A 26,883-nucleotide genomic window follows, 5' to 3' on the forward strand; every position below is an offset into this window, starting at 1 on the left:
CATGACATATTCGTCACCTTGTTCCTTTCCAGTCACTTCTTTACTTTCTAAATTGCGATTTTCTCATAAAGCAGATTGCAAATGAAAAGATCTCGCTGCTCGTCCTGAATTTTTAAGTTCTGGTTTTTCCGTCGAGTTTGGCGCATTTAAAATGAAAGAGACTTTTTGGCAACTATAACACTTCTTAATGTTGTTCTACCAGAAACAAGGTAGAAAGCATTGAATGTAATTATGTAAAAGTTTTGCATGCATTTAAATGGATTAGATGTAAAAAACTGCGTTTTGCAAAAAAAAATCGATATTTATTCTTCTCGTAATGATTAATCAAAAATAGTTAATTATAAAAAAAACTATAGGAAAATTTAAAAATTATGTATGAATTGTACGACGAGTTACAAATTCAAAACTGGTTATTCCTTTTTTTACAATTCATTACGAATATTGCTCAATGTATATGTATTCGTTCGTGTAGTGTAAAGTAACGCGTAATGTGCTTTTTGCACGTAACAGCAGAAACCCTTAATTAACTTTGCACATTCAGTCACGTTTTTATCATTTATCTTTTATTTCGGTCATTCCGTGCGGTTTAATGAAACGTGTAGAACTCTCCCATTTTACTCTTTTGTTAAACATTGCATGCTGGTTAAACTGAATTAATACTTTTAATGCACAAAATATTACTAATGGAGTAATTAGATAATAATCTCTCTGTTAATTAATTTGTAATAACTGTCATTTTATCATAGTGCAAGAGGCACTCCCTGCTAATATCAAAACACTATTCCCGGAGATAATTCGTGCACTAATTATATTCATCCATTGTATAACGAGATAGTAATTAAGTTGACGTAATAGCTTTTAAACTAATTATACCGCATCATAGTTTTGTCATGTGAAATATTAGGGAGTTTGTTTTCCAGTCGCGGCTTGTCTCATATATATTATATATGCGTATTGTGTAACATGCACGCATATATTTTATAAAATGTAATTCTCTATCTTACTTCACATGATACTCTGTCTACTATATTCTGTCAGTGTAAATCTTTTATCTCATAACTTTCCTTTATTTTAACGACAATTTCGCTGTTATTCGTCCTTAATTTAACGACAACTTCTCATGCATAAAGTTTACTTGCAAAAGGATTATCTGAAACTCGGAACAAGTGCAACAAACGAACATCTCGACTGTCGTAAATGCAGAAACTCGAGTGTAATAGAGAATTTCCGCGAGTTGCACCAGCGGAACTTACGGACGGCAAAAAAGCAGAGAGACCAATGCGCACTAATCAGATATGTTCCGCGTTTCGAAATTGCACCCAACTGTCGCCCGAGGGAAATTTCTTTTCTGCAGGGTAGAGTGTGTAAACGCCGCGTTTGCGCGATCCCCGGGAAGCACTTGGAACTTAAAGTATCCTCATAGCATACAAAGAAAGTTTACTGCATCGCGACTAGCGCGACAGATGCATACGCGACGGCAAGTTTCTTGGCGCGAACCACAAGCAAAACTGCGAGCGTTTCGCAGTTAACAATGCGGTTACCCTGCGGTTTCGCCTCACCTTTTTGTTGCTATGAACCACGTTATTTTGCCGAGGTAAGTATGGGCGCGGTATATACGTGGTTTTACTAATTCATTGTCGTTACGGTGGCCGCTTCTTACGCAGCGACATTAATCAACGGTCTTATGCTTAATGAAGCGAACTACGCCGTGCTTTTAAGATAATTAATACGTTCCGCGATTGTTTCTTATATGTATTACAGAGAAATCGTCCGGATATGTGTGTAATTGGGATAAATTTTTTATCGAATTTTCTTTAGTTGGAGAATTTTTGATTCGCGTTATTTCGAGAGTTTTGAGATTACAATAATTATCATAAAGTAATCACAGATGACATAAGTGAATTATAAAATAACACTTGCATTACGAAAACATACACGATGTCAATAATAAAATATCTATGGCATTGAACACATTGAGTTCAAAACATGTTTTCGTGCATTCATTTTCAGTAGATGATAAAATTGAACTGTTGTTTGGCGAAAAATAACTCTAGTAGAATGCAATGCATGTCGTCACAAGTGCAACATTCAAGTTCGAAGTGGAATTTTTTGTCTTATTTTTGTCTAAAACAATACATATTATCCAACAAACTTTCTATACATATATTAACTAAAATTAACTGATAATGAGAGAGAATATTTTATTATATCGAACGCATTTTATTTCTGTAAAATCAAATTTTTATTATCAAGTTACGTAGTATCGCGCACATGTCAGCATTCCAAGAATTGTTTGAAATTAAAATAAAAAGAACTAAAGCAAATTCGCAAGAAGAGACAGGAAACGGAAACGTTTTGAAACAGAAATTAAGCAAACTCTGTTGAAGCGAGAAAAGAGTTCAGATGTATTAGCGTAGTTTGCGACAAATTAGCAATACGAAAATGCTTTTAACGTACTATTCGATTTTTTTTTTACTTTCCTCGTTGGTTCCATACAAGCGTATTGTATTCGCGGATTTAATCATTCTGTAATGAGAATGGTTCTTTTAACGGAACGGACTTAATCCAGGCTTTCGCATTCGCACGAATCCGCGGAAGTGCGTACATAATGAGGAGAAATGTTAGCATTTGACTGAGCAATTAGAACCAGTGGTTCTCTGCGAAGAGAGGAATTATCGCATTGCGTATTTGAAATCACAAATGCATTTAAAGTTGTAATTTTGCTTTCCCCACAGCTATGTGAACAAATATCAGAGAAAGTGAAATTGATGGCTTTTGTTTTCGCTGCAAGCTTTCAAATAACAATCTAAATGACTAAAATAATCATACAAAGATAATAAGTATTAACGTGAAATAAGTAAGATTTTAGTTAAAATCATAATATTTATATTATACTATTTTTTATATTATTTTATTATATCAGTATTTGAATCTTTCTTTATTATACATAGTGTCTAGTTTGTATAAGATTTGATAATGATAACAGTATCGTGCTTCTCTCATATTTCATCGATTGCGTATTGAAGCGTACAGTTTTTTGCAAAACCAATCGTCCTTATACTGGCACGATTTGCGAATAGTCATGTTGGTTATGCACTATGCGCCGATAACTGGCCGGGATACGTATCGTGCGTTAAAACTCCTACGATATCCACGATATATAGTTATATGAGAGGAAAATTTATAGGAAGGAAACTCGAGGTCGACGTACAGTCGCGATAAAATGGCGTGGAACGACCTGTGGAGCCATGCGTCGCGTCGTTGCCATTTGTCGAGGCAAATTTCACATCGGCTTTGATAAATAAATATCACTACGAAAGCCTACATCCATCCTGAAAGTCTATTTAGAACGATTTTTTTACGCGATATCGTTACGACGTTCATTTGGATACCGTATCAAGATTATGCTACATTTTGCACGGACAATACAAGCATTTACGATACAGTTTTGAATGCAAAATTGCTATAAATCGCAGGAAAATTATGGAATTTAAACATTAAAACATTAGAAGGATTCAAAAAAAAGTTTGGAAAAACACTGCTTACATTAACGGAATTGATTTCGATTTGAAATGTAGCCATAGACACATAAATAGCATCGCGAATTAACGAAACGGCGAGTCGTGAATACTGTACATATTGCCGCCGTTGAACTCCAATTTATGTACAACAAAAATGACAAATCTTTGCAGTGTTGCGCACTTGCAAATGACGCTTACCATCGCAAACGCGCGACGGCAATTATGTCAATTGCATGTGTCACTGTTTGCCTATCAGAATTATGGTAATGCCGCGCGGCCGTTGCGGCCGTGTTTTGGGTAAGTTGTGATTATTTAGCACCAAATACGTTTTGCGGCCGTGCCAAACGTCCTAATGCACGACTAATATGCTATAGCAAGTACGATCATTAGGGAAACTCGTTCGTTACTCGACAAAAACGGCGTCACGTTGTCGTTTTTTTGTAAAACATTACGTCACCGCAACATATAGATACACGTATGCACGCATACATTCTTAGCGAACAAAACGATACATTTCGTCCGGAATGTCGGATACGACCGCGAAATGCAGATTTCTCTCCGGATAAGCGACGCATGGAATTTTTTGTGCGGCTTCACTGTCGGTAGTTCGGCATTTTTCCATATAACGAATTTCTATCCTTCCGATAACAGCGTTTCGCTATATATTTGTTCTCGTTACACGTTGTTACATTCCCGTATAAATAAATGAGCGCGCGTTGTACGCATGTGCTCCATAATATGATGCACAATTGTGTGGAAATGCATTACAGGAAAAATGAGATTTCAGATGGAAGGATATAAATTGGAGATAAAATATGTAAAACTTAAAACGCTGGTAGAAAATAATTGTCAATCAATGTTGACACGATCGTGCATATATTAGTAGATTACTAATTACAACGATCTATGTGGCGCAGAGTAAAACGCAATGCAATATTAATCATTAATAATTAATGCAAATCTTATTTTCGCTGGTTGTATAATATAGGATATGTACGAAACAAATGAAAATACAGCTTCCAGTTGAAATTGAACTATGCCATTATCAACAATCCGTGATGGCGTTTTGAACGTAAATTGTGTACAAAACAGATTAATTTCATTTAATTACATATGGAGAAATCAATAATTACAAAACGTAATTTATGTTCATTAACATTGCGCGTATAATTATATTGCATTAATATTTCAAGCTGTATTTTATTGCTATAAATTTTTTATTTGTTGAGTTTGATAATGATTTGAGTTTAAATGATTTTTTTTTTACCCGGTTATTTCTCATAATAATATCCAACTAAGCAATTGCTTTCATACTTTGTTCTAGTTGATGCGCGATTATTTATTCTCTCTCTCTCTCTCTCTTTCTCTCTCTCTCTCTCTCTCTCTCTCTCTCTCTCTCTCTTTCTCTCTCTCTTTCTCTCTCTTTCTCTATACAAAGTCAGCCAATTAGAGCTTCGGATAATGAGTTTACTAAGTAGATAAGTTTTACTAACACAGAACCGCCGATCGCCAAAGGTTCAAAGTAAGTCCCGTAAAACCACGAATTATATACAAAGTTTTCGCCATCGAATGAGATAATTAACAAGATCTAGATACATTGTTGGTAATATTTATTTCTAAGCTTCCGAAACTTTTAAACAATTTTTCCTTATAATTTTGTAAATAGTTACGAGCAGCTTATGAGTAGCTTATCAAATAGCTTCCCGTATTTTCCATTTTTATTTTTAGATGTTTATGCTCTGAATATTCGCTCGTGTTATTGACTCCGGTATCGTCTCTGGATATTGAATTTTTGGTTATTATTATGATCCAATAAAATTTTCATATTGTTCAAAATTTTTGGGGCACGAGATCAAATTACTGTATCCGAGGTAAAAATTCACCTAAGCCGATTCGCCATTCATAAAATCGCGATTACGGCGCGATTTTTGTCGAGATTTAGTCGGTTATTGCGGTCACAATCGTTTCGAAGAAAATAGCGTCGTCGATGCGGGAACGATAGAAATGAAAGACAAACGTCCCTTCATGAGAATCGGCCGAGGATAAGCTGGGTAGGCGGCGGCGAAAAGCGGAGAAAAGGAGGAAGGAATAATGGAGCTAGGCATTATCGCGGCATATCTCAATCAAGTTTTGCCGCAAACCGTACGAAAAAGAAGGTAGCTCAGTCAGTAAGCCGGATTATCCGTCGTAAGATAGATGGGTTGGTCCGTTTGCGCCTTTGCGTGGTCGTCTGCATAAATATGCTGAGGCGTTATACGTGAACGAGGATGTACGTCGAGCATATCTAATCCTGGGGTTTTAACCCCCGTTCTGATCTGTAATATGATGGATTAAGGATGAGTTAATTATGTTAGTTTACTATAATAGAGCGGCATTATCATTTAATACCAGATAAAAATTGATTTTACATTACTTCCGCATTAAAGTTTCAAATATAAAAATAATATTCTTACACTATTAGCTAGAGATATAAGAAAAGAATATTACAACCGATATATAAAAATTATTACCATTAAAAATTAGCGTTAAAAATAATAGCAAGAGTAGGTCAATAAAGTGGATAAATGCACATTCGGCCTTTCGTTTCTTAATCATAACTGTTTAATTCATTTTTTCTCCGGACAAGATTATATTAACGCTGTAGAAAGTAATTTAGATTACATTTGCAAGTGATTAAGATAAGACAGTACTTTTTAAAATTAAACCGTACATTCAGAAAAGCAAAATACAGTTTCCATGCAAAATTTCTACATATTACAGTGTATGAAAACCAGGTTATTTTCTTGTTTGCTGTTCTTGCGTGTAATTTATCGGGTATCGTGGCTATGTAGCGGCGAGCAAATATTTGCACTAGCCCGTCATTGTAAGTAACTCACGAGATAGATTCAATTCGCTCCGTATTGAAGTGGAAAATATTCCGTTCTATCTTCGACAAAAGTCTGTAATCCGAGGACCGACGTGTCTCGAATAAATCATTTGTCGCCGTGCATGCTCGTATCGCGCGATACACTCGTCGGGAAGGAATGGCAACCGTTAATTTCTAGGCTTCCTCCTTTAAAGCCGGATTTAGCTCGATGCATTTGGCGCTTTGAATAATATGTATGCTTGAGAGCTTCTTCGCAGCATCTCGGCGCAATAAAATTATTGCTGCATATCGTAGAGAAGAGTGCCTCCATTATCGCATTAACTGCACGATGATCTTCCTGTAGACTCTGACGGTTAGTAATCGCGTCAATATTTAGCACGTCGCAACAATTGCATTCCTTCCGCACGACGTATACGAATATCGGAGATGTTTACATGGAAACTGATCGATATGGCAAACCAATATGAGATTGCCGCAGCGAAAATACAGTTTCCGTGCAGGATTTCAATATTATGTCGTACCATATGAAATTGGTACAAGCTTGCATCTAAGAAAATAATTTCGAATACCTCGAGTAAAATAATCACAAGTTATTTTTGACGATTCACAATTTAAGACAAATTTTTTGTCAAATTTATAACGTATAAACACAATAAATATATATAAACACAAATTTGTATTTTCTTACGCTTAGTTGCAATTACGAGGAAAAAATTAGAAGTATTGGACGTATGTATTTTTAACAAGTTTGGCACGCCAAAAGGAATTGCACAACATTTTTAATTTGCACAGCTAATTTAGCGAATTCATACTCTTAAATAACGGGAGGCGAATTTGAGCTCGTGCCATTTTGCAGTGTAATTTCCGCGGATGTAAGGGCACTGTGCCGCGGCGTTATACAGTGCGGCCCATTTGTTACGCACGACAAAAACAATGGCGCTATCACCATCGCCGCTTGAATAAATAATCGCGCTTTCAGTCCTGCACAAATTCCACCACCGCGAAATTGAGTGGCTTCATTAATGAGTACCTAAACGAAACAATAGACTTTATCTCTATATGCATACATAAAAGGACTTTTCGCTCGCTGCATCAAAAACTACATCAAATTCTCGTTAACAAATGTTAAATGGATGATCTATCAATTTTTAATGGCTCAGGAAAGAGAAAAATAATTTTATTTTAAAAATATACATTTATCTGTCATTTTTGATCTTCAAAAATAATAAAAATACATTTATTATACATATATAGCATGGCAAACAATTTTGAAATTACGAGAAAAAATTCTTTTGTATGGAGCACACAAAAATTTCAAACTTGTTTTTATTAGATAAATCATATTTTTCGTAGACGAGTGTATCATAGATTATTAAGAAGCTTACATTGTCCAATTATCGTTTTCTTTTCTATCAGATAAGTACAGAGATTGAGATTTAACTTCTTTCAAAGTTGCAAAAATTTATGACATAATGTTTTGTTTCTGTTCAATTTCTCGTCAGTTAGTAATTGACAAACTAACGAAGCAGTTGCTTTAATCTAGCGGGTGAGTCTTTTTCAATTACGACAGCCGTTTTCGAATTGTTTAGTTTTGGTTGATAAAAGCTTTTGTCTCTATCTGAGACTGTCTTGCTCGTTGACATCGTCATGTGTATGTCAATTAAGCTTGTAATCTTACATTGACTGGAAGGGTTTATTACTACCTCTAAAATTCGTAATATCTGAAATCTAATAACTGGAGTCACTTTTTGCGCGAATATTTTCGCTTACTTATCATTACAATTTTCAATATTGACCGCGTTACTCGTAAAAAAAACAGATCAGAGCATGGGTATCTTGTGTGCGAAATTCTGCGGTATCACTTATCTTCTCGATGTTGACACGAAAGAGCATATTTCTTTCCTTCCCCACATGAGACATGATTTCTCTGTCTGCGTGGAGCGTAATCGGATTAGACTACAAATAATCTGTTTGACAGCGGTAAACAGTTTTCTATGTAGGTTTTGCGTACCGTGAAATTGAACAACGCTGAGAGCGACGATGTAGTTTACGGAATCTTTCGACGTAGCTAAAATTCAAATTTTAAATAATACTTTCATTTGTATCGAAATAAAATTTTTATATCCGTCCTTAAAAAATTTTTCTCTTGCGTATGAAGTAATATATATACATATATATCGATTCTTCTACTTTCTTTTGACGAGAGATATCGATAATTATTTTGGATCACTTGTAAAAATAGATATCAATGTAGAAGTGTGATCTAGTGTAGAGAGTTAATAAACGAAATGTTTCAACGTCAGTATTTTTCGATATGACAGCTGGATATAGATTTTTCGTCCAGTATATATCTGATATCTTGTCTTCGATAACTATTCCCATATGAAACGAAGATAGCGTAGGTCGTATATCTTTTACGAGTGTAAGGTGACTATTGTTGGAAATGAAAGATTCTATAACAACATTTATTACGTCATCCAAATTTTCGACAGGATTTAGAATATGTGATATGCTTCACTTATTATTACGAGTCGAAGGATATAGTCGTGAAATGTCCTCTTCAAAAATGTAACTGAAATACGACCTATGATTATGCAGTCATTATATTAATATAAAAGATATGCATTCTCTATGTCGTATAAAATCTCTTTCCACAATTTTTTTTGTTTTGTAATAAATAGTGTAAATATTATGAGGTTAACGAAAACTGCTTTCATGGTGCTCGGTGATATCTTTCGCCAGAGTATCTTAAGGTAATTTTATTCCATCCGCTGATTCAGTTTCTTCGCCTAGTTGAAACGTTTACATTTCACTTTAATGTATCTAACTGTTTATCCTTTTATGCAAGGGCTATCCGAAAATCACCTTCTGCAACTTTTGCTCTCAGAAGCTTCTAGAGACTCTTATCTCTGATTTCAACTTATTTTCTAAATTATTATTGATAATCTCAAACGTAATGAAACGTATATTTCTATAAAAAATTAACAATGACTAACAATAAGTCATAAATAAATGAAATTGTGTGCCATTTAAATTATTTGTATAAATTCATCATAATGTATTATATTACTTTTATTCTATTGTATATGTGTGTAACACGTATTATATAATGGTACCATTTTCGCAGCATATTTTATTCAGAAAATATGCTTTTATTTTCATCCAAAATTTGTTCTGATTTTCTATTGTAATAAAATTGTGAAAGTTGATATATAAAGGAATACGTATTAAAATTACATTATACATATTGAATATATAAAAAGACGTGAATAATCGTATCAAAAACCTACAATAATACGAATAATATGCAATAATTTAATTTTATATTAATATAGAAATATGTTGGCAATATAAAAAAAATTCGACACAAAAGATTAAAATGAATCTAATGTTATGCCGTCGCCTTGTTGCGTGTCTAAACCGGCATGTTCTGCATTGGTATGAAGAGACGTCGCTGCTACAAGTTGATGAACTTAGAATATCAACTGGCGAAGACACAGCATCGGGTTGCGTTATGTCGCATCACGCGGACCAAGTGGATTTCTAGCATGATACCTAATGCCATTCGGATAATCCCGAGGGCTCAGGAATAAAGCTTAGCTTCGGAACATCCGCTCCGTGCTGAAAGCTGCACTTAATACGAAGAGGTTTGCAAAACGCATTTCACTATTCATCCTCGGCCTTTTACGCGATGGTTGCATCAGAAAGGATAAGAGAGGAAACGGAGAGAGAGAAAGAGATTCGGCGTACAGCAAGGCAGGATAGTTAGGATAAACTGTACACGTCGACATAGTATAAAGTGGACTTCCGCGCTGAATGACGTTTTAATGTACTTGTACGTTACTCGTATATCAAAGGAAACGTGGCGGCAAAACGCTCGCGGATATCTTTCAACGGGGATTTTAAGCGGAAGCGTGAAATGAATAAACGTCTATATATTATTTGCGCGGTGTGAACAATGCACGTTCATTCTTCTCCACACGAGATATTCAATATCACGGCGTGAATGTGGTGAGACATCAATGTGCAATGTCAAGGATATATGAATCGCATACTCGCCATACTCGCGTGTATTCTTGCTGGAAATATATGCGTTTTAATATGTCAGCTTCTCTTTTTTCAAGAACAACGCTTCTAAATTTAAAGATATATCATTCTTTACGATCAGTGCTATTTTTTTTATTTTGAAGCTACATTAGCTACATTTTAATTTTCTTTTTTCAGTAAGATAATACCTCAAAGAATTTAATATTTGACAAAAATTTTATTTATTATAGAATGAAAAAACATATCAGTTTTCACCAGAATTTTGCTTATTATTACATGAATAGCGCGGTATAAGACAGTGCAACGTGAATACGAGCTATAATGCCTAATTAACAACAACTGGAGTATTTTATCCGACACAAGCTGGACTAAAGAAATGTGAAATATTGTTTGCTGTGATCAATAGGATGGTGCATTATCGTGCGCTGATTTGCATTCAATAGATGTCAATTATACGTCAGCTTGAATCAAGCTTGAATACGAGATATAGTCTCAATAATGTTGTTGCGATTATTGAGCGTTTCTCTATGAATGTCGCGAAAAACAAATGCGGGCGCTTTGATGCCACTTCATACCATAAACATGCTAATATAATAGCTAAATGTTATAAATTCAATCTTGAATATGTCGTTTATTAATTAAGAAATTAATGAAGATATTAATAAAAAAAGTATCCTTTTGAAAACATTTTTACATATTAGATTTTTAATAATTTATATAGTTTGTTATTATTTCGCGTATATTGCAAATTGAAAATATTACATGTACAGGTTTATTAGCGATGATAGTTAAGTTGCTCGATGATACTTTCGAAATATTTAATTGCCGGAACGTTGAGACTTCATCGAATATCGTTATCACACGGTAGCTCGCGGAAACCGGAATGTTAATGAATGAGGTAAACGGCGCGTAATTAAATTTTGAATATTATGCCACGTGCATGCATTAAACACAACGTTGCACTACGTCGATCACTTTCAAACTTGTTTCTGCCTCGTCTGTTCAAATGCAAAATATGCTCCAGTATTCAACAGTTTCCACAATACGAGTATAACACTGTACACAAGTCAAATGCCGATTGTGCTCTTTGACAAACAAAAGAATCATCGACCAATGTATAGCTTGTATGTACATATATATGCTTTCTATTCAGTCGATGATACGATATGTAGGGAGTGCGTGCGATTGTTGCTTTGACGCTGTGCTTTTAACCGAGATGCATGACGACGACGTACCGACCGTAAAAATTTCATCACGCGGATTCGTGGTTCGATGCTACGACGATCGATAAAGTTATTGTTTCCGCACATTCAAACAGCAAACTGACTTTAGTGAAACCGTATGGCTAGAATGCACATTGCCCATAATGTTGAATATAACGTCAACATTATACAAAAGCATATAGGAGAGACACAAAGGTGCAAAATCCAATTAGTTCGCGTCATATAACTTGATGACTCAATAAAAATAATTGTAAATAGAAAGCTATGACGATCTCAGCATTTACCTCAGATATTATATTGTTGTACGTTACGTTACGTGCACTCTTGCAAAAAGAGAAATTGTTTTTTATTCTTTTTATATATATTCTTTCATTATTCTTCCAATTAACTTTGCAGAAATTCTTTAAAACAAGCTTTATAAATTATTTTCTTATTTCGAGAACAGGATATCTGGTTACGGTTGATGAATTAGGCAATCTTGTTTAATCACTCGAAGATACTCAACAATTTATTACAACACAGGAATTGTGAACAAGTGTTAGTTCTTTCGGTAATTAATTATCCGAAGCTGGTGGAAAGATAAATATCCGACTAACAAATTAGACTCGGGTGTTCGGAAAATGCGATCTTTGTAAGATCGAAAACTTTTGCATTTGGTCTCGTCTTACCTTACGTTATCTTTTCTTTGGTTTCTACCTTGCCAAGAAACTAGAACCTCTTGGATTCCCGACACGTTTTTCAGTCACATCTATCCGATTAATTCTCGCCGGGCCGGCAGAAAGGGCAATGTTAGATCGCTTTAAATTGCTACGAATTACCTCGAGCGGCGGTTCCAACGATTTACTTTCTACCTCCCCTTGCATTCCATTCACCTGCGAGCCACCCTTATCGACCTTAAAAGCAACATCTATCCTGGTTATTATTCCGGGGCTACGCGAAAGCTCGTGGATTTAAGGTGGGCCGCCGCACCGGTGTGGCAAAGGAGAACAAAACGTGACAACTAGAGAAGAGAAATCCGCGATTTTTATCGGTCGGCACTAAGACAAGGGTTTACGCGGCAAATTGCATCGTTCTCTATTCCGTTCACTCTACTCCTACCATTAAAATTTAAAGGTTTTAAAAAATTTTAAATTAAAGTTATGTATGTTTAAATATACAGAATGTCTCAGACTAACCGTCCTGAGGTCATTTAGAAACGAAACTTGTTATTCCATTATCGAGTTTACAATAATTTTGAAGTGCAAAGTGTTTAAAGTTGATTAATCAGATTGTCAAAAATTTACGCGCTCAGGCTCGTTGCAAATTGATTTTTACATTCTTAATCAAAATTTGTATTACTCGGTTCGTCACTGACGGGTATGATCGGACGCGCTGTTGTTAATTTTTATTTTGTCTAGCACGGTATCTTGTAAAGAGAAAATACTTTACAAAATAACGAATTATCACACCGTACTAATTGGCGCACACGATCGTAATTACTCGTGTTTTGTCGATCAGTATCCTTGTAAATTTGTGTTGGCAACAACAATGAGCAGTCAGCGAGAATGTAACGGTAGTGTATCGGTTGGTGAGTAAATATTTCGTGTTGCGAGGAGTGTAAATTTACTAGCAAATACATTGAACTTTTTGCAGTTAGAAGTCAGCGAACGTTGGTAGTGTCGCGTAAACCGACAGGCTATCGCTACGCTTTACGTTGTGCAATTGTCACCCGCTACAGAATCAAAAACGAAAAATCGTGGAAATTTTTCTAAGAAAATCAAGGAACACACACTATTCGATTTTTTTATACTTAATTAAAGGATATATTTAGTTAAATAAGGCCAAAGAAACATATTGCGGCATTTATTCGATAATAATCACATTATTTTATATGTACCAGATTTTATATTATTTAGTTCGTCACTGACACGCATGGTGGCGCGCATAGCTAATTTTTATCCCGCGCTTTACTAGCGCGGTTATCTTCACTCTTGTAATAGATTGATGAAAAATCACTTGTGCGTATTGAATTGTTCTTGTGCATTTTTATAACAAATTTTGCGTATGAATAAACATCCAGTGTCGAAAATATTTAAAGGATGGACAAACGTCGTAATGTGATATGTGTGATCGTGATCGATCGTGTTTTTCGGCATTGGTAAGTACCTATCGTGTCGCATCGAATCCTTTATTTAGGTTATATTAGTAAACTTTGCATGCTAGTTGCTCATAAAAAACACATTGAATATTAAGAATAACGAAAAGATTTGAACATTAAAGCAACAGTAATCAACTTTTTCTTGATTATGTTTACATTTATGATAAAATTTTTTACGTTGCAAAAATATGAAGTTGAATATGTAGAATTTTTCGCAGTCGGATCTCGTTGAACGTAGGTAGTACCGTGTAAACCGCTGGACTAGCCGCGTTTCACATAGCTCAATCGTCGTTAGTGCATCACGGATGTAATAAACGTCAGGAGTGCAGTACAAAATGACGGGCGAGATCACTGCATTGCGTTAATTAACACACGGGATTGTAATTAGGGGCGTTCTCTCGGTCGACTTGTATTCTTGCGAGCGAATCGATAAGGATTTCGACGATAGTCGAATAGTGCATCCAGTGATGTAGACATTTTTTTATTTGCATGATTTATCATTCGTTTAGGTCAATACACAAGTTTTATACGATATGCATATTTTTTTACGAACTCCTTCAAAATGTATATGTTTTGTATATTTTAACAATAAAATTCACATTGATTAAAAAAATATTACTTTTTTCTCGCACACGCTTTTTTTTTTATTCTGTTTAAAATGCTGTTACACTTCTAATATGTACAATTTTTATAGGTGTTGTAGTCGATGGTGCGACAGATTCCGACGGCGGAGAGGCATCAACTGGTGAGTGAATTCATTCATTATAATCCCATGATACAAATTGCTTGCTCATGCAAATATGTGTAAATACATTAACTTTTTTGCAATCCTTTCACCATCTATATTTGTCAAAATGTTATACGATTATACGATTTTGTATCGACTATTTTGCCGCTTACGTGGCACGTGCCATTCCCGGAAAAATTCCGGATATATGACGATATTTTTCTAACCTACATTCAGCAAGCTATATATACGCGTACATCGTGCTTTGAGATCATGTTCATGTTCATGTTTCGAAATCACTTTTATGTTTGTGCAAAATTGCCAAAAACTATCTTTAATATAAAAATATTGCTGCTTTAACTTTATTTCCAAATATCTAACTTATATTCTGGATGAACTTTTGAGACTTTCTTTATTTATATTGTATTTCTAATTACGATATTAGAGGATCTTCGGTGACTTTTCATCAATATGAGTATCCGCGTCGAAAACATATGCAATGGTTGCAAATACGTGTTTAACAATATATTTAAAATTTGTTATAAATTATGTTAAACTAAAAATTAAAATATTAAAAAAAAGATTAAGTTATAATCAAGAATTGTAAATCTGTCATTTTTCTCAATTTATTTATTGATTCTGATATCTTTTCTTAGTTTCATTTGTAGAAATTAGAGTTGAATTCAGTTTATCAAAGTATTGCGGCTAAAAGAAAATACTGAAGCAATTAACGACATTGCACACAAAGCGCGCTTAACGTTCCGCAATGTTTCTACACAGTGGATTACCAGAAACGTGAAAAAAGAATGAAAAAAAAATAATTAAACGCGAACTGTATGTCTGGTGCTTAGCATTCAAATGGTTTGTACGCGTTGCATCGCGGTATTCAAATGTGGAATGTAATTCCATTCAGTTTTGTAAATGTTGCAAACGACGATACGACAGTCTGTATATTTAACTTTCGTTTTTCTTTTTTTTTATGTCTCATTAATTACGCTTTTCTCGTCACTAAGAGTTCACTTTATTACAACAGAACACATATACTTGCAACCGATGCATTTGGTTCTCTTTTGCAGGTGTGTAATTAACGCGTTATAAACACAATACAATGCAAAGAGCCGTACATATCCAGTGCATTAAGCACTTCGATATACCGAGGTTTTGATTATAACATATTACGTCTGCTGGCGTCCGTCAGAAGCAAACCATACCGAACGTTATCAGTTACTAGTATAATTATACTACATCAACGCATTACGCATTTGTAATTTCTGGGATAATAATTATTACGAGCATAACATGATAATAACGACCACAAAATTTGCATTAGCATGTGATAATTGCAATAAGTTTTAAGGAATAAATTAAGTGCATAATTTATTTCTTTAAAGCTTAAAATCAAACTTTAAATTGGTTTAAAAATAAGTTCTAATCTAGAATACTAAATGATGCAATCTGGTAGCGTAATATTTGTCTGAAAAATTATAAAACTCTTTTCATACTTCCATTAACTTCCGCAGTTTAAGAAAGTTGTTTATTTTTTTTTCGCGAAGCAGATGCGGTTTTTCCGGAGAATTTTTCGATGTTTCTTTAAAATAGTTAATGCCGCACTTTCCTATCGAAAACGAGAGATACGCGTATACAACCGTGAGAAACATCGCGCACGATTCGAGCCGCTGTTACAAAGTGGCTTGTGCCAGCTGTCGCCGAGGAAAATACGCGCAGTAAATGTCACGACAGGAATCCAGTAGCATCGAAACGCGTCTGCTATCGCTGCAGGACTTTGAACAAATAATGGTCGAAATGCCGATGGCACGCCAGTTTCAATGCAGGAACTTTTAACTGCACCGTTGTAAGCGGATTGTATGTCACTGTGCTACACGTCAAATGTGCACGCGGCTTGAGCGGAAATTATTGTTTAGAATAGCATAAAAATGCTTTATATGAAATAATAATTAAGATTTTAATTCATATTTTATATTTATGAAAAAATTTAATAATCTCAAAAAATTGCAAAAGCATCAATTGAGTCACAAATATTTTTAATGAAATTATTGAAATTATGCAAAGGTTTAGAATAATAGAATAACTGTAAATTGATTTTTTTTTTCAATATTTCTTGTAAAATTTTTCCACGCGCAAATTCTACGAATTGTCAAAACAATTTTCTTTGATTAGATCGAATCATGTAAAAATGTATAAAACAAGGAAAACGATACATGAATACAGATTCTTTGATAATGTTCTATGATGCGTTGCTAGCAAGTTAATTAATTACTGTTGGCGATTACGTACACAGTAGAATGCACACTCAAGACTAATTTCGCATAGGTAGAACGCGTCACTAACATTTACTGACCGTAAACGTTATCGACCGATAATTACAAACCGCACACGTACTGGGCATGTTCAGATATGCTGTTGTACTCGGTATAAAATAGGCATCCGTTGATTTTTAACCGACAATCAACCGTCCTCGCCACGCTTTTTGCTTGTTATGAAAAACAATATTGGGCGCGGTCACGTAGAGCTTATAAAGTCCACGAGATTGCAAATTTCAGCGACTTTCGCAAATACGTTTTCGATGTATCCGTACGGAATTGTTTGTGCATGTGAATGTTTATTCTATCGAAGAACTATAACGTGGTTAGTGCAGAAAAAATACGAATACCTTCGAATTTTCCGGACGATCAAACGTCCATGCCGTCGGGATGACATAAACATCGCGCAACCACAAAAATATTCTGGAAATTGACGAGCTGTCGATGGCTGACCCATGCGCGTCTTTTTTTACTTGATATAATCCTCGTATCGTATAGATCTTCAGAGACAGATCTATCCGGGTATTTTGAACAAAATTTCAAGAAATTTACGTGCAAATAATTGCAATTTGTGTTAAAAGTTGAAATTGCTTTTTTATAATTGCTATTACACAGTGTTAAGGATATTTTAATAAAGTAAAGAGATATAATTCATATATAAGAGAAACAGGAGTATAATAGGAATCTTGAATAATTGTTTAAAAAATGATTGGGAAAAACTTTTTGTGAAAACTATTGTTGATTATTGCATACTACGCGTTTAACCTAGTGAATGAGTTTACCGTCACTTGGTACACAATCTAGGTGTGGAGGAGATCCTATTGCATCTTCGGGAATTGCGTGTCGCATTGATGAGGTTAGTTTGCGGTAGACATAGTGGCAAGATAATAGGATGCAAGTCCGGATTAATGCGCATCCGTCTCCGTGACGTTATCAGAATTATCATCATTATATTGCTGGGCTCTCTCTCTACAAAATTATGTCATTACACGTGTCCGTTTACGCATCCTTATTCTATCTTTAGATAACACAATTTTAAAGAAACGGGATTAATATAAAAGATTATTATGGCAGATAAATAATTGTTACTCTAGAACAAAATAATATTAGCCAAAATTTTAATATAAGTCTTATCTTAATAAAATATTTTAAAAATGGTTTCTTAATATTAAATATTGCGAAAAAGTATTGTTGCAAATAAGGATTCTAAATTCGCCATTAATTAGTTTGCCATTTTATATCTGTATTCGAGATGTGATATAAACCATGTGCTTCTAAGTACTTTTAAATATTATTCATAGTAACGATGATTTAGATAGTAGACCGTGATCGATCTTACAGAGAAGCTTTTTGTGAACCTTGCGGGCTCGAAAAAGAACGAGTGCACATCAATTTCCCGACTTAAATGAAATAAGAAGTTGATGGATGATGGAAACGCCCATGTTCAATTGGCGCCAGGATTCACCGGGATAAATTCTTTTCGCCTTTAGAAAGTTCACTTTTCTCAGCATTTTGTTGTAAAACTTAATTGCGTTGTAATATAATAATACGAATAAATTTTAGTTTGCTTGATGATTCTTAAGCAAGGTTATAACTAAAGTATATATATCTCTAGTTGTTCTTAATATTTGTGTGATTAAATTCTTAAAATAATTTATTTAGTCATCAATGTTTCGTTTAATTATTATTTTCACAATTAAAAAATTATTTTAATTTATAAAGCATAATTTCTTCAGTCAGAAATTTTTTAAAAATCTGTATAATCTCATTTATAGAACATTACATCTTTTGTTTAAAAAAATTGAGGTTGAATTGATTAAAGTTACTTGTTTGGCCGTTTAAAACCAGAAAATACTTTCTTCCGAGCATAAGCTTGCTTTATTTTTATTTTTTCGGACCCCATTGTCGCTCTTAATAACAATCTTGGTTTTCTTAATAATTTTCCAACAATTAAGTTACCGCGCGTAGCGTGCAATTTATTTTTCCATACAATTATTAATGCGATGCAAAGTTTAAACGACTATTTCGTCGGCATTTCGGTGACATCCCGGACTTTCCGTCTCGACAGCGATAGTTATTGCATATGTAACGGAAGTACTTTTTATAAGTTTCATCGACTTCTCAAAGAAAAGGATGAGTATGAAATCGGGCAACTCTGTTCATCGAGCAGCTTTCTTATTCAATGCGCGCGTGCGCGAGTAACCGTATCCTCGGCACGGACGGGCTCGTCGTTCTAACGAGACATACATAATGTACCAACTTCGCTCGTCTTTGCGAGCGGGTTAAGCCGGTTCGCACGCCACGCTTAAAGGAAGGATGAAGGGAATGAGTTACGAGTGACACCCGTAAAATATGACGGTCCCCACGAACGCTTCCAAGCTTCAGGCAACTTTCCCCTGTCGTTGAACGCGAACCAGATTGCACCATCGCGGTGAACTGCGAAGATGGAACGGCAGGCGCGAGCTCTGCGGTGTAACTTGATTATTATTTCGGAAGTGTCGCGCGCTGCTGCGCAAGGTGCATGCCCTCGTTCGCTTTTACATAAGATCTTTATAATGAACTATGTTGCTGTAACGAAAGACGCTTATAATCAACTAGGAACGTATTTTCGTGTGATCAAGCGAAGATGAAACAGAATTATGTATTTTACACTCGTTAAAGACGACCGAGAAGTAATTTCTATTTTAGCACAGAAGAAATGATTAATCAGTTTTATTGTAAATGTCCTGGGAGTCCTTTGATTTTCTTTTTAAATCAAATTGATATCTGAGAACATTTAGCTTTTGGCTAAACTAGATCTTTTCTTACTCAAAATTATCTAGAATTAACCGCACAAAGGTAGTTACACAGTGAATTCCGTTTGAGTCTAGACCAGCCACCTAACCGTTCATTCTGTTTGAACGCTTTAAGCTTTTGCCATAATGTTTAGCTGTACAATCGCTTCTCTATTATGAATAATTTCGCCAATATATTACAGAAATTAGCATAGAGCTAGATTAATTTACATTCTAACTTAATAAGTGTATAATATTATTTGAAGAGCTTTCACATTCCTTATATTGATATATTCTTGATATTATATCGCAAATCATACAAGTGCATTATTAAATAGAGATGTAAACTTGCAGATCACACACACAGTGATTCAGATCCATCAAATCAGTTTTTATAAATTTTTGAGAGAGAGAGAGAGAGAGAGAGAGAGAGAGAGAGAGAGAGAGAGAGAGAGAGAAAGAATAAATATTCTCTGTTCTTTTTAAATATTTTAACTTTTTTAACGAAAGAGCTTTTTCATAAAAGTAGCGAACGGTGAGATGAGAGAGAGAGAGAGAGAGAGAGAGCGACTATGAATGCATAATACTGGATATTACGGGTCACTGAACTGAGTGTCGATGCATGTAGATCGACATGGTCTGGGAATCGTGTGAACGACCGTTAATCCTTCGACGGTCGATAGACGATAAGTGGAAGCGACTTAACACTCGAAATCATCGCCTCCGTCCTCCAGCGAGTACTTGTCTTGAACGTTGCGTTGCTGCTTGGCAATCTCACGGAAGTGTAAGAGAAGCATCAAGTATTTCCCGTAGTTTCTTAAAGATACGTACGCGAACATTGGTTGGTTCGTAAACTCTATTAAAATTATACATAGATTTTGTAGATGATAGAATATTAATATGATGCAGATGAAATTGCAATATACAAAGTATAGTAATTTAAACAAAAATACGACCATTTTCAGATTTTATTGGATAAAGAGAGACTATTAATAAATAATTGCAGCAAAAAAGCGATCTACGACAAAATTAAACTCGAAATTATATTGCGATACAAATACGAATCTATATGAAAAAATTTGCGCGAATGTCAAAATTGAATTTTTTTTTATCATTTAAGAATGCATTACAAAGTAGAAAATAATTGTCATGTAAAAATTCAATTTTTACCAATATGTCATTGTCCCTAATATATGATAACAAAGTTACTGCGAAAAAAATGTACAATGCAGCAATTACGGGAGTCGCGAACGGAGGGAAATCACGTCGCCATTCATTACATCGTTATTATGGCTGAAATAACAAACATTGGAATTCGTCGTGGCTAACGCTTGCTAAAACAGGTAGTAGCACGAGCCGCGCGGAAAGTAGTGATTCATAGAGGTGTAATATATGAACTTTATGTACTGGAAGCTGCCGCGGATTACAAATTGCGCGGCATTAGTCGGAGGATTTATGCATTTTGAGACTGGGAAAGGGTGTACGAAACTTTGCGTACCCGTTTAATGTACCGCCGCGCCGGTTATAAGTCGAACGCAGGTAAAAGGAGAATTTCTCACCATAGATTGCGTCCTGTGCCATTACAACGCGAGAGAAGACGGACGCCTTTGCATAACATTGTCGTAATTAACTTCCTGATTGCCCGGTCGCCTCAACTCCAAAGGGGTCGCCTCCATTCGTGCGCTTGTAGTTTACTCTTCGTAGGGAAAGCCAGCCCGCATTAATTTACCTTTCTGCAGATATCGGAAAGTTCCAAGAGCGTAGGTCGGTCTTCAATGTCTCGAACATCCCTTTCAGAACTAGAGACCGTCAAGATGATTGTGATATCGGGTTGAACGTAAAATTTTTCATCCGTACAATGGCTGATTGTTGTTTCTGAACAAATATTTACAGAATAGAAAACTTGTTAAAAGTGATAATTATTTAGTAAGTATTGTTTTCCGCCTTTGCATATTGTTTAATATTAGTATAAGAACTATATATGTACTATGTAATATTAAATAATACCAAATCAGAAAACAGTATTTAATAAATAATTAATACTTTCAACTAATTTTTTAAATTGCTGGAAAATTGAGAAGAAGACCGTACATTTGCGCTGAATTGTAATTTAATGACAGATTACACGATCAAATAAATACAAATATTGGATTGCGTTTGCCAACAAGGACAGTAAGACGATAATTTATCACTCGATTTTTGAACGTTTTGTGCATAATTGTCGTACGAAAATTTATTACGGTGTGCTGCGACAAGACGGTGGAGATATAATGCCGTAAAATTGGTGCATTTGTGTTAAAAGCTTTGCTTCTGCGTATTTCGCAACGAGAACGTGCATTCTCGATATCACCAATATCGGAAATAAAAGCGTTTGCATTGAAATTGTCGTGAATGTAAATGATTAAAAGCGCAATATGCGTCACATTTTATGAAATCTGATATTATACTGTTTTCATATGCAGCACCGCGTTTTTTACCGCTGAGAAAAAGTCGGAATTGCAATATTGAATATATGATTGACGCAGTAAAGCAATATTGAGTATAAGATTAAATTTATATTAAGTTTATTATTTTTTTTAAATTATAAATAACAATTAGCAACGATTTAAAACTTTTTGTTTTAAATATGAATAATAATTCACGTACGATAATGTGCTGTAACGTAATTTTCAGTTACTTGGGATCTATCTACCTCAAAGTTACACATACACTTATGCTTATTATGCATTAAAGCATATTTGCAAAGTATCTAATTCATGTTAGCAGATTACACGTGAACTGTAAAACCACATCAAAGGCGATTTTGTGAATTTTGGTTAGCGTCGCGAATCGATCCGAGTGCCTCTCGCTCTCCATTCAACTATATATGTGTCTTCCGCCTTTGTAACCATGTGGGAAGTGTGCCAGATAACCTTTTCGGAAGCATCGGGAGACCGATGAAAAATGCATACCGCTATTCACACTCTGATGCATCGCCCGCCGCAATGACTCCTAAATTTGGGTTAAAACGCGCATTAAATTCGATATACTTTTTTTTTCACATTTATATTCAATTTTTAATCTCTTTTCATAACTTTATTGTTAGTTTAGTTTAATCAGTATATTTCATTGAGTGATAATTGATAATATATTTTTTATTAACTACATAATATTTACATTTTGGTATCTATTTGTTTAATTGTTGCCAACTATTTTATTTGTTAATTAATCCAAACTTTATTAAAACTCAATTTGAACAGATTTAATTAAAATGAAATATTTCTGACGTTCCTATAAAATTTCAGCTATATAAAGCAAGTTCATTTAACAAGTATTTGCACGACGGCAGATATAACGAACGACGATGGGTCCGTTATCGAGACAGACAGTTTCCTCGCAGTTTCCTCGCTGCGTGTTTAGCATTAAGTGCAATCTCGATATGAGAGTTTTGTTTATCTGAAATGAAAATCGCATTCAATTTAAACATGAGATGAAAATCAAACAATTGCATTTAGACACAAGTACGCAGTGCACATATGGACCGTGGTGTTTCGCAAACAAACTCGCGATATGCAATTCAAATGGCAGAGCATGTAACATTCCCTCGATTCAAATTATCTCATTTGTTCAGCTATAATCCTACAATGAAAATTGTTTACATTCGCGCCCCCATGTGTTTAACGTTTTAACGCTCGGGCGATTTAATACGCGCCGCGATTCTTAAACCTCCACAAAAATGCATGCACGGTAATCTTACGCCCAATTCTTTCCGCACGATTTGCATTTATGGTCCAAGCGTGTATACGCTTCCCGTGCAATTTGCATTTCCGCAGATCGTTAAGCTCACGAAATTTCGCAGCTCTCTCGTCTCGTTGCATCGCCGGCGCGGCTGATTTCATTTTGTAGTCGGACGCAGTCGGCGCAGTGGGAGATTTTAATTGGTGTAAGATAATGTAGAATTTGCGCAGGAATCCGGTCAGTAGTAAGCGGATTTCTGTTTTTGCATCTCGCCCATCTCCATCTTTATGCGCGGCGTTCATGCAAATTTTTGGCGCGTTTACCAGATGTTGTTCAAGAATTTGTTGCCTGCAAAGTTGCTGCCTGATACGAGTGAGAGCCGGCCGCGAATTTAATCGCTTTTCGACTCACGGAATACATTACAAATCGATCGTAAGATCACGCAAGTTAGTTGGAAATTTTGCAGAAACCTCACACTTCACGAACTTCTTTCCGCCCCGTCTATTGCGTCAGCGGCGTTCCCGCGTGATCCTCTCCATGGAATCTCGCGAGCGGAATCGCGAACTCTTCGAACATAAATCATTTTCTTATCGCCGCGAGCGATCGAAGCGCGCGGGCCGTTCTTGCGGGAATGATTTCCGTTGCGTTGGTTCGCGCTTGAGACGAGCCAGTGTATTATATTCTCGGTATGAGATCATAAGTATTGCGCTGGCACGTTCGACAATAAAATACATTACCAGCGATGAAAACACTGACGGACTGCTACAAAACAGAGAGCGGAGTGCATTTTGTTCGACAAAATGGAAAATGTGCAATGCATGCCGATGCATATACCGCGTGTGCTTGCTTTGCATCCGCAAATGGTTGGCACAAGAAATATAATGGGGATATAATTGCATGAGGAAAATCGGATATACGGCTATCGCGTGGAAATCCATTTCGCTAATCGAAACGGGCTTGTCACGCTTTTTGTGAGATAATCAATTTTGCTTCGCCAAATTGACGGACGATAATACCCTTTGTTAGGACCCCGCGTAGTTTTATTTAATAATGCTCGCACATATTGAACATTTATGAGCGCATATAAGAATACGCAGTTCTATGATTTTTCTCGTTGAATATTAATTGTTATTTATTAAATTATATCTTTATCTGCAGTTTGGAGCCGGAACGTAAGTATAATAGTATACTGCGACGTGATAATTCTATATCCGAAATTATTAATCCGGCAAACTAATTAATGATAGTTGGCAAGAGTTAATAAGACTGCGTTACCACAGATGCAACACGTTGCAACTTTGAAAGTAATTTGTTTCTTGCGTGGCAGTAAAAAAGAGTGGCTGGCAGCACTAATGAGAGAAAAAAAGAGTAATAATGAGATTTTCTTCGACGGCCTCCGGACTTATTAACAATTCTTCATTCACTCCTTGTCTCTCGGAGACTTCAAAGAATTCGCGAACATCTTCCGCATTCGAGCCGTAACGGGGATCGAAGTAGTTCTCACGCGGAATGGTCTTCGTGATGTAAGGCAAAAGAGGGAGAATGCGCGAATGTCCTTTATCAAGGACTAATCAGATTCCAGCGACAGCAGTTCGCGTTCCAAGCAAGTTATCTAAATTGCACTCACGGCATAGCAAGACTGTTTGTTAATTAGTGCCACGAAGCGGGACAGTCTGATATTATTCTGGCCGAAACTGAGAACGAAACTTCGCTTATTCTCCGCTAAGACGGTCGTACCGACGGTAAACCGTTGTACAATTTGCTCCGGGATTCGCGTTTGCGTTGGCACGCACCTGTTTTAGTTTCATTATCTTATGTTGGTGAGGCATCTGGTGCACAACGTGAATTTTTTTTTCGCATTTTCTTTTCAAGAAACTAATTAGCGCCGCAAACAATTTATATAAAATCTATTAATAATTAGGTATTAATTAATTTATCAACTGATTAAATTAATTTTCTTATTCCAATCTTTTAAAGTTTAATCAAAGAAATGAGAAAAAACTGATATATTTAGTAAAAATTAATTAATTGGCACTTTTATTGACACCGTATAATGCTCGGTACATTTAGCTGCAAACAGATTGATATTAGATCCATCCGATATTCAATACGCTCCAATTTCTGGTGTCAGTGACGTAATTAAACCGTAAATGATGCGGCATGGACGTATTTATGCCATTTACGCGCTCGTCACCGGACGCATGCTATAGGCGAAACGTCGAATATTATAGAGGGTATTTGTATTGCTGCCGCGCACGCATTCTATTTATGTCGGCCGCGAGAGCTAAAGGGACAAATAAAATTCGCGGCCGAATCGATATCGATGGTAATGAGTGTCGCGTGAACGGCCCGTTAATAATTCGCGCCGAGTTCCGGCAATTAGCAATGCGACCCGCAGACGGCATATCGGCAGTATTATTTTCCCTCATACGGCGACCGCACACCTTCTCGCTAAATCGGCCGCAGAAATTCAATTATCGTCGGAGAGATCCGAGGGAGTAAAGCGACCGCCGACGATGCGACGATGCGAAATTCTCCGGAGAAGAGAACGAAGTGAAATGTGGAAAAATTTAATAGACGGCGTATGGCGTTCCTAGGGAAACGCCAAGAGCTTGAGTTCTCGTGATACGCTAGAACGATGAAATGTTCATAAAAAACGGTGCATCGCGCTTGCCTTGCGCAAGAAATTTCACCGGACAGTGGTTTTGTCGATTACGACTACTCGAAAAGAATTTTCTTATTATTACAATTTTGTTTTTATATCCCTACAATCTTCAAAAGTATTAACAGTACGCGTAAATATACTATTCGGAAAGTTTCGCTATGTGTAATGGATGAAAAGAATTTCGTAAAATACAAAGAAACCAAGTATAAAATTTATTACAATGTAAAGTAAAAAATACAAATTTGATTTTCGATAAATATTTAAAATTGTATTTTTATTAAAAAATTTTAATTAAATTTTGTAATCTTTTTTATTTATCGCTATATTTCGATGTGATACAATTTCTACGTATATTTGTCTATCGGTTGTGCTATAATTAATTCTCGTTGTAATTAAAGGGTGGTACGGGGTAAAATTTGATCAACCGGAAATTATAAATGAAACGAACTAGACTACGAAATGTACTGAAGGCGCGAATATTTTATCTACATATTCGATATTCGATATAATACGGGTGATTACTCGTTTATACGTAACATGTTTTAATTAAGGTTTTGCCGGCTTTAATCGGAAACACAGGATCGCGTCATGCTTGCTACTCACGTTAACCGCGACCATCCCGCGTACAAACAAATCGCATTTCGCATTCTTTAGGAGCTTTAGTCATGAGATATTGGACGTTAAAGTTGCAAATGCATTCCTCCAGCTACAAGAATTATATCGCTGTTTGTTACTTCTTCTATACTCGGGCGCGGATATATATATATATATATATATTTCTCTCTCCGCATAATAGCGACGGTGGCGGCGGCAGTAGAGGAGGTTTAAATCGTAAGAGGCGAGAAAAGGATAAGCAGTGAGAAATACTTTCTAAGCTAGCTGACG

General features: G+C 35.6%; 2 protein-coding genes across 3 annotated transcripts in view; one reads left to right on the top strand and one right to left on the bottom strand.

Moving 5' to 3' along the window:
• The window catches only part of LOC105668376 (uncharacterized), a 189,104-nt gene that overhangs the window by 86,852 nt on the left and 75,369 nt on the right, over window positions 1-26,883 (top strand). Inside the window, exon 7 of the mRNA XM_067358994.1 lies at window positions 14,489-14,539. Coding sequence (XP_067215095.1) covers window positions 14,489-14,539 — 51 coding nt within the window. The remainder of the gene's footprint in view (window positions 1-14,488; window positions 14,540-26,883) is intronic.
• Neto (Neuropilin and tolloid-like) overlaps window positions 1-26,883 on the bottom strand; it is a 112,117-nt gene that overhangs the window by 58,642 nt on the left and 26,592 nt on the right. The window lies entirely within an intron of this gene.

Source organism: Linepithema humile, chromosome 7, assembly GCF_040581485.1.
Source record: "Linepithema humile isolate Giens D197 chromosome 7, Lhum_UNIL_v1.0, whole genome shotgun sequence".
Taxonomy (NCBI): Eukaryota; Metazoa; Arthropoda; class Insecta; order Hymenoptera; family Formicidae; genus Linepithema; species Linepithema humile.